General features: G+C 38.8%; 1 protein-coding gene across 16 annotated transcripts in view; it reads right to left on the minus strand.

The window, feature by feature from the left end:
* Positions 1 to 22260, minus strand: part of ADAMTS3 (ADAM metallopeptidase with thrombospondin type 1 motif 3) — a 611755-nt gene that overhangs the window by 144500 nt on the left and 444995 nt on the right. For 14 of the 16 annotated variants that reach the window (XM_079921102.1, XM_079921112.1, XM_079921101.1 and 11 more), the window contains one exon: positions 3803 to 3959. In XM_079921102.1, coding sequence (XP_079777228.1) covers positions 3803 to 3959 — 157 coding nt within the window. Of the gene's footprint in view, positions 1 to 3802; positions 3960 to 13027; positions 13460 to 22260 lie in introns of those variants that run through there. The other 2 variants (XM_079921104.1, XM_079921106.1) reach the window with 2 other exon arrangements.

Below are 22260 nucleotides of genomic sequence, written 5' to 3' on the forward strand. Positions count from 1 at the left end.
TTTTAAGGACATAATGTCTTCTCTCCTATAGTGATAGGTAGCAAACATCTTTCATGGGCTCCCAAACCTGTGCAGTGTTCATTTTCTGATTCTCACTGATACAGATTTTGGAATGAGAGTTGAAGGCAAGCAGAGACATTCTAAGCATCCATGAGCCAATATCTGCCACCTGACTCCCAAGATAACCTCTACCCATTCCTACTACAACAGGTATATAAAGACACTCATGCAATGACTCTGGGACATGGTTATGAAAATACACTATGAGTTTTTTTAGTTCACTTACTATCCCAATGGATCCTTGAACGTAATATATCCAAAAGTATAGCCACTTGTCATCCTTCATCAAGTCTATTTCTACTTCTCATTTGAAACACCTGAATTCTGGAAAGAGAATTCTCTAGTCTTCCAGATTAGGATTCTGAGTCATCCTTGATCTCTCTCTCTCTCTCTTCCCCCATCTACTCTATCAAATAACCCAATCAGTTTTACTTCAATCTCAACCCAGTTTGGCTCCTTCTCTCCTTCTCACTACTACTCACCTAGTTCAGGTAATAATTTGTTTTAATTTAGAACACTTGCAACAAATTACAGACCTCAAATGCATGGCAGTTCTGAGTTGATAAAATGACAAAGCAAGAAATGTGGCCAGGCAATCAGTGTGACAACTAGCAAAACATTGGGTTGGCCAAAAAGTTCATTTGGGTTTTTCCATAAGATATTACAACAGCAGAGTATTTACTTACAGGGACCCTACTGATAGAAGTGCCTTGCTTATGATTAAAACTCCTCCTGACTTTCTGTTAGAGAAATTTATGAAGCCCATGGCCCTCAAATACATCTCTTTCTAACAAAGTCTTACGTATTTTATTCCTCTTCTTCTAACTCATTGAAGAGAGACCTCATGTCTCCTAAAATAACATCCTATACTGATCCAGAAAAGCACTATTTTATATGGTACTATAGTTGTCATTTATAAATCAATATACCTTTCTAATCCTGGAATCTGTTTAATTTTACATTTTAGAATGATGGAAAACATTATAAAAATATATCCTTAATTTTCACTTGGAAAGTATTTAGGCCATGAAAAAGCTTGGCTCTCAGTTCTATAACCAAGAAGTTAAAAAAAGAATTTAAACTTTATAGTATGGTACTTCAAGTTCTAAATTTGAATCTCTATTTAATGTAGGAGGATATTTACACTTTTAAAATATATAGTTACATTTTAAGACTCTCAAAAGGAGGTAAATTGATATCACCAGCAACTCAGTTCAATCAGAACTGTATAAATAAGAAAATAAAAATTGTTAAGCTCATACTAAGGTTTATCACAGAATATTCTAAGAGAACTGAATGATTTTATTTTGGTTCCACTTTTAAGATAACTGAGAGTTAACAAAGGAACCCCTTTTGCTTTGACCCGTGACTGTTGAAAACCTTTCCAATATATACTACTCTAGGTTGTGACCTACCTCCACCATAAGGTAATCTTCTATTTGCAACTGAAAAACTCAGTCTTCAGAGTCTGCATTCTTAAAATTTCCTCATATAATCGGAGTATATTGATACTGATCTACTGGAATTTATATTTTTAATAATTTCCTAAAATAATGTCCCAAAATATCTTAATTACATCCAATTCTTTTAAACATACATACCTTGACTCCTAACTTATTTCTCCTAATCTAGCATCTAAAAATGCAATAGGTCTTAAACATAATATTTCTTGCAATTTTCTGATTTCAAGAAAAAAATTAATCTCTCCTCCTCTATAAATATCAGACTATTAGAAAGTACCAAGGGCTGATATTTATAGATACAGTTATCTTCAGGGACTGAAATGGAGCAATAGGGTACAGTTTGGTGAAACTGTAGTGTGACAGACGGAGCAAACAGGATGAGAGTCATAGACACTAATCTGGTTTCCAGTCCTCTAAGACCATTCCATACATGTGGTCTATGGTTTTCTAAAATATGTTTGACCGTTGCCTCAAGAGATATTAGATATTGTTAATATATAACAACCAAGACTACAGAAAAAGTACTGTATCCTACTATCTTTTGACATACCCAGTCTTCTGATTTAGAATAACATTTTTAAAATATGAAAATACTTATAAATGAGAATTAAAGGTAATGTATTCACAACACGAGGACAAGCAATGTCTAACTATTCAACTTTAACAAAACTCAACATGTAAATCTTTTGCAGAAGATAATTAATATCAATAATTAATAACAACAGGTAACATTGATTAGGCAACTATTATTGCTGAGGGCTACATTCAGCAATCTGCATATATTAGTTCTAATACTTATTACAATTGCCCAATATATTTTTATTTATTTATTTTTTGCACGCTATATTTTTGTTTTCTATTCACAGATAAACGGAGGCTTAAAAACGTTAACTACTAATCTAATAAGTTGATATTGTAGAGCTATTGCTCACACATGTCTATCTAACTGCAAAGTGTATCCTCTTTCTATTACACCACAGTGATCCTCTGGGATAGGCACACATTTCACAGTACTGCATCTATTAATACACACCTGTTGTTTCAAACCAGAAATTTCTCAAAACACTGTCAGACCATGGTAATTTTAAATGTACTTTAAATTGTACCATTCCAATTAATACAACATATTAAGGGAAGCTGGTGGCTTCCCTTAAATCAGACTAATAACCAGGTAACAACTCTCAAAAGACATCATTAATCTAGAAGACAGATAACTGCTAAATTAAGAAGATTATCTGTATCCCTGACATTTCCCTAGGGGAAATTTCCATTGTCTTCCATTCAGAAAGTTGGCCTGGCAAAAGAAAATACAGTTGACCCTTGAACAACAGGGGTTTGAACTGCCTTGGTCCACTTATACGTGTTTTTTTCCTAAAGTAAATACTACAGTACTACATGATCCGCTGATTCTCGGTTAGTTGAAGCCAGCATTGGTTGACTCTGTAGAGGTGGAAACTCTGATGCTGAGGACCCGCATATACGGCGGGCAGACCATAAATAATACACGGACTTTCCAGCGCAAGGAGGACTGACACTCCAACTCCAAAGTTGGTCAAGGGTCAACTGTACAGACTTTTTGAGATCTGGTTAAAAAAAACATGGATTCCCATAGTTCCTTTCTTCTCCATAAAGAAAACTTCTATACCCAACTTATAAAAACATCTCTTTAATACAAAGTTACTTTCAGATCTCATTAAAACCAAAATAGAAAACCTTCATGTGCCATAATTCACTTGACTTTGGTGGTTCAGCCTACCTTAAAATAAAATTCGACAGAATCATTCAACTCATTGTCTCTTCCATATTGTAAAAAGTTTTGCCAAATAGACAAAGTCAGATAGCATTCTTATTTTCAAATGTATCTATCAGCTGGACTTAAAACAAAATATAATTCTTTGCCATGTCAATATATCTCATTTCAAAAGTTTTAAAGTAATATTAATAATGCATAATTTAGATACTTCTGGAAGACACAAATATTTTCAAATTTTAACACAAGCTAGAGAAAAGATCATTTTAATGTGAAAATTTAAAAGAAGTCATAAATAACAAATTGGGGGATACAATAATGCCCTGAAATAAAATAATACCTGTAACATATATTCCTCTTACACATTTAAAAACAGGCAAGCCATATTTCATGATTTATAAACATAAACTTATTTCGCTACCTTCACATTTTATATAAGAGCACATGACAGTCACATTCTCTTAATTGATGGGAGAGTTGTTTTCAATATATGTTAGAATCACAGTTAATTATTATCAAAGATGCCTACCTCTGTAGTGGAAGTCTTGGGACATATCTATGGGAGCCCGTTCTACTGCTGATCTCTTGTAGACAACATGAATCCTTCCCTTTTCTTCCTCCATCTGCTTACCTCTTTCCAAGGGTTCAATGAAATACTCATCATTATCACCTTTTATCATTCCAGCCTAGAGAAAACATAAAATGTATTAACGTTAAAGGAAATATCTATCGTCTTTAGCTCACAAGTAGGTTTTTAAATGGCAAGAATATAATTTTTGAAAACTAACGGGTTTTCTTTCCACTTTTGGTTATAAATGTAAAATGGTTAAGCTATGATTAATATCAGTTATTCATATAAGACAGAAATTCATCTATGGTAGGAATAAAAAATTCATACAAGGTAGAATAAGAGCTTTATATAGGATAAGAATAAGGAAATCATACAATCTATACATTTTATCAGACTAAAAGAAGTACATTTATATATTCTACTCAGTATCTTATCTCTAAAACAATCTTATGGGCACATAAATTCAAGAAGCATCTCTGATTTCCCATAATAACCCATTGTGGAGCTTCTGTCCATGCATGTCAAGTATTTACATCTTCTGTAACTCATTTACATCTTCCTGCCATATCACTATGGTATAAGAGGAATGAGTTCCACGGGGCACTCACTACATCAAGTTATTTCGGTCCTTAGTTAGCCTAAGTTTCATTGGAAACCCCGCATTTCTAATATTTATTAATTTGAAGAACTAGCTCATTTGTCCCATATTAATCTAATTTCATGATTTTACATAATTTTTCCTTCTCAAGTTTCATCCTTTTGCATGAAAAGGTTATCTTACATTCAGTTACTTCCTTCCACCTCTCTAGTGTTTCTTTCTGACACGGTTTCATCTTTGGTTTATTTACAAAACATCAGGACTATACTATTCAATACTATAGCTGAAGAGAAATGATGGTTTTGTCTGAAATTTATTCTTCCTTAAGTATCGAGTCCACATTACACTCAAATAGTTATAGTTCATATTCCTACTGTAAAGGTCATACACTAATATGTAGTATTAATTTGAACAGCAGTACATTTATTTGAAAACAAAGTTGAAGAAATAATGTGGTAGTGTAGCATTGTAATTATTTTGAAAATATTTATCAGATCTAAGTCATATTTTTCTTCTGAGGCCCTTATTCTATGTTTTCAAATATGAGGTCACTGGCTCATATGGACCATAGGCAAGGCTGGGGGGAATGGTTCCCACCCCTTCTACCCGTTGGTCTAATGGCTCCACCCCTCCATGTCAAGCAGCACAGACATGAAAGGTAGGTAAACCTTGCCGAATAGCATTCGTTTTCAGCAAATATGCCTATGACTATGGCTTTTCTGTTGTAGTCAAGTCTGTCACCCCCTTCCAATTCTGTTTTCTCCCACTAGATACGCTCTATCCCCTCATTTGCCTGTGTAAGCCTCATAGAGAATTCTTAGAAGTTATGGTGTCTCCAAATGCCATTTCTACATCCACCTAGATGTGCTCATACAAACAGCCTTTGAATTTACACCTTGTCTTACAAGGAAAGAGCACTACAGCTCTTTCACAGTGTTTAGCTTTTACCCTCTTGAACAAACTTCTAAACTTCATTACAAAGAACATTGAGCTAGTGGGCATTCAGTAGTAATGCTGATCTTCCAGACACAACTCCAATATTTGGAGTTATTTTCTCATCTGATCAATTACTTTTCCCCTACTCTTGTAGGGGAAAAGTAGTGTTTTCACAAGTGGCCTGATTAGATCTTTACCCTTCAGAGTTGTTTCTCCTGTCAATGGATTCATCTCCTCTACAATACAACTTCCAACATCTTTCTCATGCTTTTTAATTGTCATTTAAATCTCTTTAGCATTAGTGTCATATTCTTAAATCTCATTTTACCAGTAATTTCAACATCACTTTTTTGCCTTGCTCAGGCATGGATGGGTTAATGATGTTCATAAAACAGATTCAAACTAGGCACAAACACAGTAAACATATAACAAGTTAACTGTACCACGCCTAAGGCTGAAATGTCCAGCCTCATTACTAGCACCATCTGTTGGTGGGAGGCAGCGTTAACTGGCTTTGTCATGGAAACGCAGGTCTGCTGATGCATACCTAAGTTTACAGATTGAAGTTTATCAGTATTCATCTTCATTGCAGTCTTTTCTTTGCCCCAGACCCATTCAGTCACAGTGTTCTCTAAAGTCTCTTACATTCTTTTCCCATCTTTCTATTTCCACTGCCACATCCTTAGTTACAGACCTCACCATTGCTTATTTGGATTACAGAAATTGCCTCCTATTGTGAGACTTTCCATAGATCATAATGATTCTCCCAGATGAGTGCCTAACCCTGGGTGGAAACAGGGTCACTGAAGCAGCCAGCAACCTCTGAACAATGGGCAATGGTTACTGGGGACACTTGAAAGTCATGGGGAAAAGCAGTAAGGATTAACCCACATGCCATTAAAAATCATTTCTACATACCTTCCATTGCAAACACTCAAATCTCAGGCCCCATGATGTTACTTCTCCACTAGATCACAGGTAAAATTTAACACAGCTAACCCTCCCCGTTAGAAGGCAATTGAACATCTAAACCAGGTTGGGGCAATATCAATGGAAAGGCAAAAGCTGGGTCATATGACCACCAATAATTCTATGGACAGGAACTCTGAGAGCCTACCCTTTTATTCATCAATTTAAGCAAAGTTTAATGAAAAAAAAAAACCTTATCTAAAGCATTGTACTAGATACCATAGTAAAATTAAAAATTCTCAAAGACATGGTTCATTTACCCTCCAGTTGAGGGCAATCTAGTCAAATAAATAAAATATATGCCTAAAGGTATTCAATGAGGTATGTTATGAAAAGTCTAGAAAGTAAGTGAGATGGCAGTTGAAAGTCAAATCAAGTGAGATTGTTTTCCCACAGGCCTGCTGCACAAGCAAACTGTCAATAGGAGCTGTTGATTCTCCATCTGAAATTATCTAAAATCTATTTCAACTGAAATCTCCCTAGGGCCCATGGGAATTTCACTTTGGCCACTGCTGTTGTTCACACTGTCTCACATTTTCACATAGCATAGCAGCCAAAATTGCTTTTTCAAATTATCGTATTATTTTAGGCAAACTAGAATGTGGTGACAAATAGACTGAATATGTAATGGCTCAAAACATCAGGTGCTCCCTTCTTGCTCACATAAAAGCTCAGAACAGTTCTAGGTCAGCTGGGAGGGGGCTTTGCTCCACACAGCCATGCAGGGCTCGAGGCTGATGGTGGCTCAGCCATTTCAATACAAGCTGCCCAGTCAGAAAGGGAAACAGCAGGAGGAAGCACCCATGGGAGATTTTTATGAGCTGGCCCTGGTACTCACCACTACCACTTACTTCCACAGGTAGTATACAGTCACATGGCTGGCTCACAGCCAACTGCAAAGAATGTCAGGAAATGGAATCTGGCTGTGTGCCCAGGGAGAAAAGACAAACGTTTTTTGATGAGCAGATGGCAGTCTCAACCTCAAATAAGATCATGTCACTCCTTTGCTGGAAACACTTCAGCTGCTTCTCACTGCACCTAAAACCACACTCCTCACCATGGCTTTCAAGGCCTGCATCATCCAGCCCTGCCTATGAACCCCAAGCACTACCACTCTCCCATACTGACTGTGCCCCAGCCTTTGGGGCCTTTGTTCAGTGTTGTTTTTCTTTTGATATTCCCAAGCTCTTTATAGCCTCAGGCTTTTGAAATGCTGTTGGTTCTACTTAGAAGGCTCCTCTCCTACCATTCCACACTTCCCTTAGCTGGCTAATTTTTATTCACCAGGCCTCAGCTTAAATGTTGCTTCCTTAGAAATGATTTTCGGACTTCCTCACCCCCATGTAGATTAAGTACCCCTATCTAAATGAGGATCCATCTTAGCCGTTCATTCTGACTCACGGCCCTTAACACAAATGCCAGGTTGTTTTACCTAAATGTTAACTTTATGATTCTCTGTCTCCCCTGTGGCAGTGTCAGCTCCTGGGGCAGACCTGTACCTCTTAATTCACCTTTGTCTCCTTCAGCACCAGCACAATGGCTGCACAAAATACGTCTTCAATACATTTTCTGATGAAAAGTGACATAAATGAATGGTAAAAGGGAGGGGATGAAGAATTTTTAGAGACTTATGGTGGTCTTCAAAAGGTGGAAGGATTGCCGTACTGGCGATGTGAGAGGAGGCATTAGACGTGAGACAGCTCAAGCTTGAGCAAAGGTTGTGAAGTGCGAAAGCCCAAGACGTGCTTGAGGACAGTGGGTAACCCGTTCATTCAGAGCAGAGTCTGTGCAGGGCAGTTCTGGGAAACAAGGTTACGGAGGCCTTGTGTCATCTCGTGTCTGAATTTTAATTTGTAGAATGGAGAACAACAACTAAGGTTGATCAGATGGACCAAAACAAAGTGGTGTTTAAAGATTTATCTGATGATTAAGTTCCAGAAGGAAGAAAGAACTAGGAAAAAAGCAAGCACGGGGCTAAAATCAAAGTTCAGGTGGCAAAAGTGGCAATGTGAACAGAAAAGAGGAAAGAGAAAGGAAAAAGGAATGAATTCAAGAGTGATGGGCTTCCCTGGTGGCGCAGTGGTTGAGAGTCCGCCTGCCGATGCAGGGGACGCGGGTTCGTGCCCCGGTCTGGGAGGATCCCACGTGCCGTGGAACGGCTGGGCCCGTGAGCCATGGCCGCTGAGCCTGCGCGTCCGGAGTCTGTGCTCCGCAACGAGAGAGGCCACAGCAGTGAGAGGCCTGCGTACGGCAAAAAAAAAAAAAAAAAGAGAGAGAATAGTAAAAAATAAATACTTGGTCGCCTGTTAAAATGTAAGCTCCTCTGCTCAAAACCTTCCAAGGGCTCCCCTTCCACGCAGATCAGTAATCAAAGTCCTTAGGATGGCCACTCTCAACACCACCACCTCCTGGGCCTCATTTCTTTACTCTTGCCCTTGTTGGTTCCACTTTAGCCACAGTGGGCTCCTTGCTGATCCCTGACACCCCAGGCACGTGCCCTCGTTAAGACCTTTGCACTGGAAAGGCACTTTCCACTTGCACTTTCCTTTCTTGGAATCTTCCTCCCCCAAAATTCCACATGCCTAACTCTTTCACCTCCTTTAGTCCTTGACTAAGTGAAGCACACCCTGATCACCCACCTGCTTCCCCCACTCAGCACCCCAAGCCCTCTTACCCTGCTCATCTTTTCCATTACACTCACTGCTTCTAACGTACTAAATAACCTAATCATTTATCATGTTCCTTGCTCATTCTCAATCTCCCAACACTACCCTGCTGGTCAGGAATTATTTTCAGTCTGTTCTGTTCACTCTGTGTCCCAAGTGCCTACAACAGTGCCTGGCACAAACTAGATGCTCAATAAATATTTGTGGAATGACAAAATGAGAAGAAAAGGAAGAGAAGAAGATGCAATCCAAGATGACTCCTAAATTTTGAAGTTGAGTGACTAGGAAATTAATGCTTTTGTTCACAGAAACAGAAAGCTACAAGGGAAAGCTAACTGGAAAGGCAGGAAGAAGATTAGCCTATTAAGCATGTTCACTTGGGGTAGGGGTGAAAATGCCCAGCATGCAGTGGAGAGACGCAGAATTGTTATTCAGAAAAACTGTCATAGCCATAAGTATATTGGAAATGGGATGCATATTCTCAGAAGCAATAGCTGAAACTGGGGAAAAGAACGAATAAGAAAAGTTCATAAAGAGATTTGAGGGAGGGCCAATAGCAAATCTTGGGAAATGATCACAGAACCTTAGAATATTACTGTATAGGAAATTCCTAAGATCTGAACTCGGCACCATGGCCTACCAGGCCCTACATGGCCTGACATTGCCTATTTTTCTGGCTTCTCCTAATGCTTTACACCTTGCTGTTTCTGCTCTAGCCACATGGTCCCCAGCCTCACTGGCACTATCCCCACCTACATAAATTAGCTTCCCCTCCCCTCTCTATCCTAGACTTTTTCTTTTCAAGGCATTACCTACAGGATTGTCTGTTACCCTTTTGGAACGTAAACTTTACCAAGCATAGACTTTGTCAAATTCACTACTGTATCCCAGGGCCCAGAACAGTGCCTGGCTCAAAGCAGGTGCCTAATATTTGAGGGAGGGTGGGAGAAGAAATTAATGTAAGAAATGGCCAAATTGAAATAAAACATCTTAGAAGGAAACTGAAAAATAATGGCAAGACATATGAGAGGGAAACAGAGTAGAGTGTTATAGGCATCGAAATAGGAGAGAGTTTCATCAAAGTAAAAGTAACTGCAGTGAAGATGACACAAAGAATGAAGACTGTGAGAAGAAAACTAGACAAACAAAAGTGTCTAATTAGAGTACAGTGGGGGTTGAAGAGATATTACAGTGAATTATGGAAAGAGCAGGTGATAAAGCCACACATCAATATATTTCAGATCCTAGACTATTCAGAGACATTACAGGTAGATTCTTCCACTGCTCTTCCCACCCCACCATATTGATTTTTCTCCTTCTGTAGCTACCCAAAATGGAGAGACTATTTAAAAAGTACTCTCCTGTTTATTTTACAATCTAAATGGCCATCAAAAGATAACTGGCTTAAAAGGATGGGCTGTTTGGGCTTCCCTGGTGGCGCAGTGGTTGAGAGTCCGCCTGCCGATGCAGGGGACACGGGTTCGTGCCCCGGTCTGGGAGGATCCCACGTGCTGCGGAACGGCTGGGCCCATGAGCCATGGCCGCTGAGCCTGCGCATCCGGAGTCTGTGCTCCGCAACGGGAGAGGCCACAACAGTGAGAGGCCCGCGTACTGCCAAATAAATAAATAAGACAAATGAATCTATATACAAAACAGAAACTGACTTATAGACATAGAAAATAGACTTATGGTTACCAAAGGGGAGAAGGAGGAAATGAGGGGCAAATTAAAAGTATGGATACAAACAGAAACAAACTACTATATGAAAATAGATAAGCAACAAGGATTTACTGTATAGCATAGGGAATTATATTCAATACCTTGTAATAACCTATTATGAAATATAATTTAAAAATAAATATATAACTGAATCACTTTGCTGTACACCTGAAACTAACACAATATTGTAAATCAGCGATACTTCAATTAAAGGGAAAAAAAAGGTACTTATGCTTTCAGACAAGACGGACCCATGCAAAAAATCATCAGTACTAATAGTTAAGTAGTAAAGGCTCTTTTATCCACTAAGATATTCATTTAGGTAGTCACACATTCAACAAACATTTCTGGAAGCTCAAAGACCATGCATTGTCATACCCTAATATTAAATAACTCACACTCCTGCTCTCAGGTCCTCACAATTTTATTTCACAAGATAAAATGTACTGACTTAAAAGAAGAAAACCCAATATGTGTAAAATAAAAATATCTCAGACTATGACATTCTAAGCATTGGTATTATTTACAATGCTGCCAGATATTTACAACTTTTGAATTATAACAGAAATATTTAGAAATATCACACACGAGATTATATATGGTCATAATGGATTTTGTTTAAACAGATGCAGTCATTTCTTATCTATCTCTAATGGTATTTAATTGATGTATGGTACCAAGACAATATTTCATAAATTTCCCTTTATGACACAAAGTCCTCCACATTTACCATTCTGTGATATCATGTAACAATATAGGAAATATTTATGGTATTTCTCAAACTATTTTCCAAAATTTAAAGATTACTTTTTAAAATATTTACTCTGTTTAGTACAGCATTAAACACATTATATTAAACATATTTTATTATATTTAAATTTTCACACAATCTCTTTGACATCAATTTATAGGGGATATTTATAAAACTGTGATCTGTGCTAAAAAGCCAGCTGCATAATTTCCCTCCCATCTGGTCAACTCTTCCAGCTACATCATTCAGCTCAAACACTGCCAAGAACCCAGAATTAAGCCAAATAGCTTCTGAGCATGGAAACAGCTATCAAAAAAGGCCACCCTCCTTACTCACTAGGAGAGGTCCTTTCAGCCATATTTGACATCCAGTTCTACTAAACCAGGTTAGATGGTTTCCTAATCCTCATCAGAATGCAAATGGGAAACAAGAGAATGGGTGTGGGGTCCAAGGAGTTTCAGATGAGATAATGTCTATGAACACCCTTTGTAAACCATAAAGCCCTACCACAAATGTGAAACTCTAGTCTTTATATGTTGACAATAATAAACAGCAGTCACTAAGAAAAGACTAAATTGTGTTCAATTTGGTTTAAAATGAAAATCAATATAAAAGACATTTAAAAAAGTTTCAAAAGATTTACTAAGGTTTTTTGAAAATTCTGTGCCAGATATTCTAAAAACCTTATGCTATGGAAACATTCTATTTTTAGTTGTGACACCTAAATGTTGTTTTACTGCAATGATTTTCAAATCTATTAAGGAAGGAAAGGAGAGCAAGGGAGCTTTTTTTTAGAATGCCAGGAAATATGTATCAAATAATGTGATACATAATTGAAGCTGAAGCTAACTGAATATCCATTATTTTGTATTAAATTGGTTACAATCTTATACTAAGTCATAACATAGAAAAGTAGTAATAAGTTTTAAATGTCTAGTTTAAGTTTTCATTAAACTAATTTAATTAAACTTAGTTTAGTTTTGAATGTCTAGAGGAACACTGAGAAAATTTTATATTACTTTGTGTATGTATGTGAGAAAGGATAAATGTAAATGTAATATTCAAGAAAGACTATCATATACTGTAGTGGTACAACAACTCCATCTTAGCTCACTAAGGTTCATAAAAACACATTTTGAGGCTTCCGGGAAGACGGCGGAAGAGTAAGACGCGGAGATCACCTTCCTCCCCACAGATACACCAGAAATACATCTACACGTGGAACAACTCCTACAGAACACCTACTGAATGCTGGCAGAAGACCTCAGACCTCCCAAAAGGCAAGAAACCCCCAACGTACCTGGGTAGGGCAAAAGAAAAAAGAATAAACAGAGACAAAAGGATAGGGACAGGACCTGCACCAGTGGGAGGGAGCTGTGAAGGAGGAAAGGTTTCCGCACACTAGGAAGCCCCTCCGCGGGCGGAGACTGCGGGTGGTGGAGGGGGGAAGCTTCGGAGCCGCGGAGGAGACCACAGAAACAGCGGTGCGGGGGGGCAAAGCGGAGAGATTCCCGCACAGAGGATCGGTGCCGACCAGCACTCACCAGGCCGAGAGGCTTGTCTGCTCACCCGCCGGGGTGGGCGGGGCTGGGAGTTGAGGCTCCGGCTCCGGACCGAAGCCCCGGGAGAGGACTGGCGTTGGCGGCGTGAACACAGCCTCCAGGGGGTTCGTGCGCCACAGCTAGCCGGAAGGGAGTCCGGGGAAAAGTCTGGACCTGACGAAGAGGCAAGAGACTTTTTCTTCCCTCTTTGTTTCCTGGTTCGCGAGGAGAGGGGATTAAGAACGCTGCTGAAAGGAGCTCCAGAGACGGGCGCGAGCTGCGGCTAAAAGCACGGACCCCAGAGACGGGCATGAGACGCTAAGGCTGCTGCCGCCGCCACCAAGAAGCCTGTGTGCGAGCACAGGTCACGCTCCACACCCCTATTCTGGGGAGACTGTGCAGCCCGCCACTGCCAGGGTCCCGGGATCCAGGGACAACTCCCCCGAAGAACGCACGGCCCGCCTCAGGCTGATGCAACATCACGCCGGCCTCTGCCGCCGCAGGCCTGCACTCCGTGCCCCTCCCACACCCGGCCTGAGTGAGCCAGAGCCCCTGAATCAGCGGCTCCTTTGACCCTGTCCTGTCTGAGCGAAGAACCGATACTCTCAGGCGACCTACACGCAGAGGCGGGGCCAAATCCAAAGCTGAGCCCCTGGGAGCTGTGAAAACAAAGAAGAGAAAGGGACATCTCTCCCAGCATCCTCAGAAGCAGCGGAATAAAGCTCCACAATCAACTTGATGTGCCCTGCAGCTGTGGATACATGAAAAGACAACGAATCATCCCAAATTGAGGAGGTGGACTACCAGAGCAATATTTATGATTTTTTCCCCTTTTCCTCTTTTTGTGAGTATGTGTATGCTTCTGTCTGAGATTTTGTCTGTATAGCTTTGCTTCCACCATTTGTCCTAGGGTTCTATCCGTCTGTTTTTTTTTAATACTTATTTTTTTATTTTAATAACTTTATTATATTTTATCTTTATTTTATTTTACTTTATCTTTTCTTCTTCCTTCCCTTCTTCCTTCCTCCCTCCCTCCCTCCCTTCTTCCTTTCTTTCTTTTCTTCCTTCCTTCTTCTACTAATTCTTTCTTTTTACTTTTTCTCCCCTTTCTTCTGAGCCGTATGGATGGGAGGCTCTTGGTGCTGCAGCCAGGAGTCAGTGCTGTGCCTCTGAGGTGGGAGAGCCAAATTCAGGACACTGGTCCACAAGAGACCTCCCAGCTCCACGTAATATCAAATGGCGAAAATCTCCCAGAGATCTCCATCTCAACACCAGCACCCAGCTTCACTCAACAACCAGCAAGCTACAGTGCTGGACACCCTATGCCAAACAACTAGCAAGACAGGAACACAACCCCACCCATTAGCAGAGAGGCTGCCTAAAATCATAATAAGCCCACAGACACCCCAAAACATACCACCAGAGGTGGACCTGCCCACCAGAAAGACAAGATCCAGCCTCATCCACCACAAGCACTAGTCCCCTCCACCAGGAAGCCTACACAACCCACTGAACCAACCTTAGCCACTGGGGACAGACACCAAAAACAACGGGAACTATGAACCTGCAGCCTGTGAAAAGGAGACCCCAAACACAGTAAGATAAGCAAAATGAGAAGACAGAAAAACGCCCAGCAGATGAAGGAGCAAGATAAAAACCCACCACACCTAACAAATGAAGAGGAAATAGGCAGTGTACGTGAAAAAGAATTCAGAGTAATGATAGTAAAGATGATCTAAAATCTTGGAAATAGAATACAGAAAATACAAGAAACATTTAACAAGGACCTAGAAGAACTAAAGATGAAACAAACAACGATGAACAACACAATAAATGAAACTAAAAATACTCTAGATGGGAACAATAGCAGAATAACTGAGGCAGAAAAACGGATAAGTGACCTGGAAGATAAAATAGTGGAAATAACTACTGCAGAGCAGAATAAAGAAAAAAGAATGAAAAGAGCTGAGGACAGTCTCAGAGACCTCTGGGACAACACTAAATGCACCAACATTCAAATTATAGGGCTTCCAGAAGAAGAAGAGAAAAAGAAAGGGACTGAGAAAATATTTGAAGAGATTATAGTTGAAAACTTCCCTAATATGGGAAAGGAAATAGTTAATCAAGTCCAGGAAGCACAGAGAGTCCCATACAGGATAAATCCAAGGAGAAACACTCCAAGACACATATTAATCAAACTGTCAAAAATTAAATACAAAGAAAGCATATTAAAAGCAGCAAGGGAAAAACAACAAATAACACACAAGGCAATCCCCATAAGGTTAACAGCTGATCTTTCAGCAGAAACCCTGCAAGCCAGAAGGGAGTGGCAGGACATATTTAAAGTGATGAAGGAGAAAAACCTGCAACCAAGACTACTCTACCCAGCAAGGATCTCATTCAGATTTGATGGAGAAATTAAAACCTTTACAGACAAGCAAAAGCTGAAAGAGTTCAGCACCACCAAACCAGCTTTACAACAACTGCTAAAGGAACAAGAGAAGGAAAAGACCTATAATAACGAACCCAAAACAATTTAGAAAATGGGAATAGGAAAATACATTTCGCTAATTACCTTAAATGTAAATGGACTAAATGCTCCCACCAAAAGACACAGATTGGCTGAATGGATACAAAAACAAGACCCATATATTTGCTGTCTACAAGAGACCCATTTCAGACCTAGAGACACATATAGACTGAAAGTCAGGGGATGGAAAAAGATATTTCATGCAAATGGAAACCAAAAGAAACCTGGAGTAGCAATTCTCATATCAGACAAAATAGACTTTAAAATAAAGAGTATTACAAGAGACAAAGAAGGACACTACATAATGATCAAGGGATCAATCGAAGAAGAAGATATAACAATTGTAAATATTTATGCACCCAACATAGAAGCACCTCAATACATAAGGCACATACTAACAGCCATAAAGGGGAAATCGACAGTAACACATTCATAGTAGGGGACTTTAACACCCCACTTTCACCAACGGACAGATCATCCAGAATGAAAATAAGTAAGGAAACACAAGCTTTAAATGATACATTAAACAAGATGGACTTAATTGATATTTATAGGACATTCCATCCAAAAACAACAGAATACACATTTTTCTCAAGTGCTCATGGAACATTCTCCAGGATAGATCATATCTTGGGTCACAAATGAAGCCTTGGTAAGTTTAAGAAAACTGAAATTGTATCAAGTATCTTTTCCGACCACAACACTGTGAGACTAGATATCAATTACAGGAAAAGATCTGTAAAAAATACAAACACATGGAGGCTAAACAATACACTACTTAATAACGAAGTGATCACTGAAGAAATCAAAAAATACCTAGAAACAAATGACAATGGAGACACGACGACCCAAAATCTATGGGATGCAGCAAAAGCAGTCTAAGGGAAGTTTATAGCAATACAATCCTACCTTAAGAAACAGGAAACATCTTGAATAAGCAACCTAACCTTGCACCTAAAGCAATTAGAGAAAGAAGAACAAAAAAATCCCAAAGTTAGCAGAAGGAAAGAAATCATAAAATTCAGATCAGAAATAAATGAAAAAGAAATGAAGGAAACAATAGCAAAGATCAATAAAACTAAAAGCTGGTTCTTTGAGAAGATAAACAAAATTGATAAACCATTATCCAGACTCATCAAGAAAAAAAGGGAGAAGACTCAAATAAATAGAGTTAGAAATGAAAAAGGAGAAGTAACAACTGAGACTGCAGAAATACAAAAGATCATGAGCGATTACTACAAGCAAGTCTGTGCCAATAAAATGGACAACCTGGAAGAAATGGACAAATTCTTAGAAATGCACAACCTGCCAAGACTGAATCAGGAAGAAATAGAAAATATGAATAGACCAGTCAAAAGCACTGAAATTGAAACTGTGATTAAAAATCTTCCAACAAACAAAAGCCCAGAACTAGATGGCTTCACAGGCGAACTCTATCAAACATTTAGAGAAGAGCTAACACCTATCCTTCTCAAACTCTTCCAAAATATAGCAGAGGGAGGAACACTCCCAAACTCATTCTACGAGGCCACCATCACCCTAATACCAAAACCAGACAAGGATGTCACAGAGAAAGAAAACTATAGGCCAATATCATTGATGAACATAGATGCAAAAATCCTCAACAAAATACTAGGAAACAGAATCCAACAGTACATTAAACGGATCATACATCATGATCAAGTGGGGTTTATTCCAGGAATGCAAGGATTCTTCAATATATGCAAATCAATCAATGTGATACACCATATCAACAAATTGAAGGAGAAAAAACCATATGATCATCTCAACAGATGCAGAGAAAGCTTCTGACAAAATTCAATACCCATTTATGATAAAAACCTTGCAGAAAGTAGGCATGGTGGAACTTTCCTCAACATAATAAAGGCCATATATGACAAACCCACAGCCAACATCGTCCTCAATGGTGAAAAACTGAAACCTTTTCCACTAAGATCAGGAACAAGACAAGGTTGCCCACTCTCACAACTCTTATTCAACATAGTTTTGGAAGTTTTAGCCACAGCAATCAGAGAAGAAAAGGAAATAAAAGGAATCCAAATCGGAAAAGAAGAAGTAAAGCTATCACTGTTTGCAGACGACATGATACTATACATAGAGAATCCTAAAGGTGCTACTAGATAACTACTAGAGCTAATCAATGAATTTGATAAAGTAGCAGGATACAAAATTAATATACAGAAATCTCTGGCATTCCTATACACTAATGATGAAAAATCTGAAAGTTAAATCAAGAAAACACTCCCATTTACCACTGCAACAAAAAGAATAAAATATCTAGGAATAAACCTACCTACGGAGAGAAAAGACCTGTATGCAGAAAATTATAAGACACTGATGAAAGAAATTAAAGATGATACAAATAGATGGAGAGATATACCATGTTCTTGGATTGGAAGAATCAACATTGTGAAAATGACTCTACTACCCAAAGCAATCTATAGATTCAATGCAATCCCTATCAAACTACCACTGGCATTTTTCACAGAACTAGAACAAAAAATTTTGCAATTTGTATGGAAACACAAAAGACCCCGGATAGCCAAAGCAATCTTGAGAACGAAAGAAGGAACTGGAGGAATCAGGCTCCCTGACTTCAGACTATACTACAAAGCTACAGTTATCAAGATGGTATGGTACTGGCACAAAAACAGAAACATAGATCAATAGAACAGGATAGAAAGCCCAGAGATAAACCCATGCACATATGGACACCTTATCTTTGATAAAGGAGGCAGGAATGTACAGTGGAGAAAGGACAGCCTCTTCAATAAGTGGTGCTGGGAAAACTGGACGGGTACATGTAAAAGTATGAGATTAGATCACTCCCTAACACCATACACAAAAATAAGCTCAAAATGGATTAAAGACCTAAATGTAAGGCCAGAAACTATCAAACTCTTAGAGGAAAACATAGGCAGAACACTCTATGACATAAATCACAGCAAGATCCTTTCTGACCCACCTCCTAGAGTAATGGAAATAAAAACAAAAATAAACAAATGGGACCTAATGAAACTTCAAAGCTTTTGCACAGCAAAGGAAACCATAAACAAGACCAAAAGACAACCCTCAGAATGGGAGAAAACATTTGCAAATGAAGCAACCGACAAAGGATTAATCTCCAAAATTTACAAGCAGCTCATGCAGCTCAATAACAAGAAAACAAACAACCCAATCCAAAAATGGGCAGAAGACCTAAATCGACATTTCTCCAAAGAAGATATACAGACTGCCAACAAACACATGAAAGAATGCTCAACATCATTAATCATTAGAGAAATGCAAATCAAAACTACAATGAGATATCATCTCACACCAGTCAGAATGGCCATCATCAAAAAATCTAGAAACAATAAATGCTGGAGAGGGTATGGAGAAAAGGGAACACTCTTGCACTGCTGGTTGGAATGTGAATTGGTTCAGCCACTATGGAGAACAGTATGGAGGTTCCTTAAAAAACTACAAATAGAACTACCATATGACCCAGCAATCCCACTACTGGGCATATACCCTGAGAAAACCAAAATTCAAAAAGAGTCATGTACCAAAATGTTCACTGCAGCTCTATTTACAATAGCCCGGAGATGGAAACAACTTAAGTGCCCATCATCGGATGAATGGATAAAGAAGATGTGGCACATATATACAATGGAATATTACTCAGCCATAAAAAGAAACGAAATTGAGCTATTTGTAATGAGGTGGATAGACCTAGAGTCTGTCATACAGAGTGAAGTAAGTCAGAAAGGAAAAGACAAATACCGTATGCTAACACATATATATGGAATTTAAGAAAAAAAATGTCATGAAGAACTTAGGGGTAAAGCAGGAATAAAGACGCAGACCTCCTAGAGAACGGACTTGACGTTATGGGGAGGGGGAAGGGTGAGCTGTGACAGGGCGAGAGAGAGTCATGGGCATATACACAGTAACAAACGTAGTAAGGTAGATAGCTAGTGGGAAGCAGCCGCATGGCACAGGGATATTGGCTCGGTGCTTTGTGACAGCCTGGAGGGGTGGGATAGGGAGGGCAGGAGGGAGGGAGACGCAAGAGGGAAGACATATGGGAACATATGTTTATGTATGACTGATTCACTTTGTTATAAAGCAGAAACTAACACACCATTGTAAAGCAATTATACCCCAATAAAGATGTTAAAAAAAAAAGACCTGTATGCAGAAAATTATAAGACACTGATGAAAGAAATTAAAGATGATACAAATAGATGTAGAGATATACCATGTTCTTGGATTGGAAGAATCAACATTGTGAAAATGACTCTACTACCCAAAGCAATCTACAGATGCAATGCAATCCCTATCAAACTACCACTGGCATTTTTTACAGAACTAGAACAAAAAATTTCACAATTTATATGGAAACACAGAAGACCCCAAATAGCCAAAGCAATCTTGAGAACGAAAGAAGGAACTGGAGGAATCAGGCTCCCTGACTTCAGACTATACTAGAAAGCTATAGTAATCAAGACAGTATGGTACTGGCACAAAAACAGAAAGATAGATCAATGGAACAGGATAGAAAGCCCAGAGATAAACCCACACACATATGGTCACCTTATCTTTGATAAAGGAGGCAGGAATGTACAGTGGAGAAAGGACAGCCTCTTCAATAAGTGGTGCTGGGAAAAATGGACAGGTACATGTAAAAGTATGAGATTAGATCACTCCCTAACACCATACACAAAAATAAGCTCAAAATAGATTAAAGACCTAAATGTAAGGCTAGAAACTATCAAACTCTTAGAGGAAAACATAGGCAGAGCACTCTATGACATAAATCACAGCAAGATATTTTTTAACCCACCTCCTAGGGAAATGGAAATAAAAACAAAAATAAACAAATGGGACCTAATGAAACTTAAAAGCTTTTGCACAGCAAAGGAAACCATAAACAAGACCAAAAGACAGCCCTCAGAATGGGAGAAAATATTTGCAAATGAAGCAACTGACAAAGGATTAATCTCCAAAATTTATAAGCAGCTCATGCAGCTCAATAACAAAAAAACAAACAACCCAATCCAAAAATGGGCAGAAGACCTAACTAGACATTTCTCCAAAGAAGATATACAGACTGCCAACAAACACATGAAGGAATGCTCAACATCATTAATCATTAGAGAAATGCAAATCAAAACTACAATGAGATATCATCTCACACCAGTCAGAGTGGCCATCATCAAAAAAATCTAGAAACAGTAAATGCTGGAGAGGGTGTGGAGAAAAGGGAACCCTCTTGCACTGTTGGTGGGAATGTAAATTGATACAGCCACTGTGGAGAACATTATGGAGGTTCCTTAAAAAACTACAAATAGAACTACCATATGACCCAGCAATCCCACTACTGGGCATATACCCTGAGAAAACCATAATTAAAAAAGAGTCATGTACCAAAATGTTCACTGCAGCTCTATTTAAAATAGCCCGGAGATGGAAACAACCTAAGTGTCCATCATCGGATGAATGGATAAAGAAGATGTGGCACATATATACAATGGAATATTACTCAGCCATAAAACGAAACGAAATTGAGCTATTTGTAATGAGGTGGATAGACCTAGAGTCTGTCATACAGAGTGAAGTAAATCAGAAAGAGAAAGACAAATACCGTATGCTAACACATATATATGGAATTTAAGGAAAAAAAATGTCATGAAGAACCTAGGGATAAGACAGGAATAAAGACACAGACCTACTAGAGAATGGACTTGAGGATATGGGGAGGGGGAAGGGTAAGCTGTGACAAAGCGAGCGAGAGGCATGGACATATATACACTACCAAACGTAAGGTAGATAGCTAGTGGGAAGCAGCCGCATAGCACAGGGAGATCAGCTCAGTGCTTTGTGACCGCCTGGAGGGGTGGGATAGGAGGGTGAGAGGGAGGGAGGCGCAAGAGGGAAGAGATATGGGAACATATGTATATGTATAACTGATTCACTTTGTTATAAAGCAGAAACTAACACACCACTGTAAAGCAATTATACTCCAATAGAGATGCTAAAAAAAAAAACAAAGAAACACATTTTGAGAATCACCATTTCACTGTGTTACTTCTTCCAACGTTTATTCTATCACTGTGTCAGTAAAGCACATTGCCTAGTTCCAGTTTATCATTAGAATGGACAGATGTTATTATATTGAATATGAATATGATTTCCATATCTTTCCTGAATTTCAGGGAGTATTTCAATGACATCCCCCAAATTTCTACAGAGAAGGCATTAGAGAAGGCAACATAGTTGAGAAAGGATGGAAAAATAGAATAAGGAGAAGTGACACAGCCATATTTGTTAACCAAAGGACTATTTATTTACATAAAGAAGCTTATTGTTTGGGATGCACTTGGATAAAGTTTATGAAGATTAAGAAATAGCTAAAGTATCCCCCAAGCCATGTTACCAGTTTCCACAAAGCCTTCCCTTATTCCAAAGCCAAAAGTAATTTTTAGCCTTTTTTGGACTTCCAGCATTTTATCTATATTTCTATGGTACTTATCAGTGTCAATATTATAATTATTTACGTCAACTGTGCTAGTGTCTGGAAAGTAAGAGATGTTGGTAAGATGTCAGCTGAACTAAACTATAAACGTAATCAAATTCAATATTTATCTTTGGGTTTGACTGGCATTTCATTCAACAATGATCCCTCTGGATGACTTCTGAA

Source organism: Stenella coeruleoalba, assembly GCF_951394435.1.
Source record: "Stenella coeruleoalba genome assembly, chromosome: 4".
Classification (NCBI taxonomy): domain Eukaryota; kingdom Metazoa; phylum Chordata; class Mammalia; order Artiodactyla; family Delphinidae; genus Stenella; species Stenella coeruleoalba.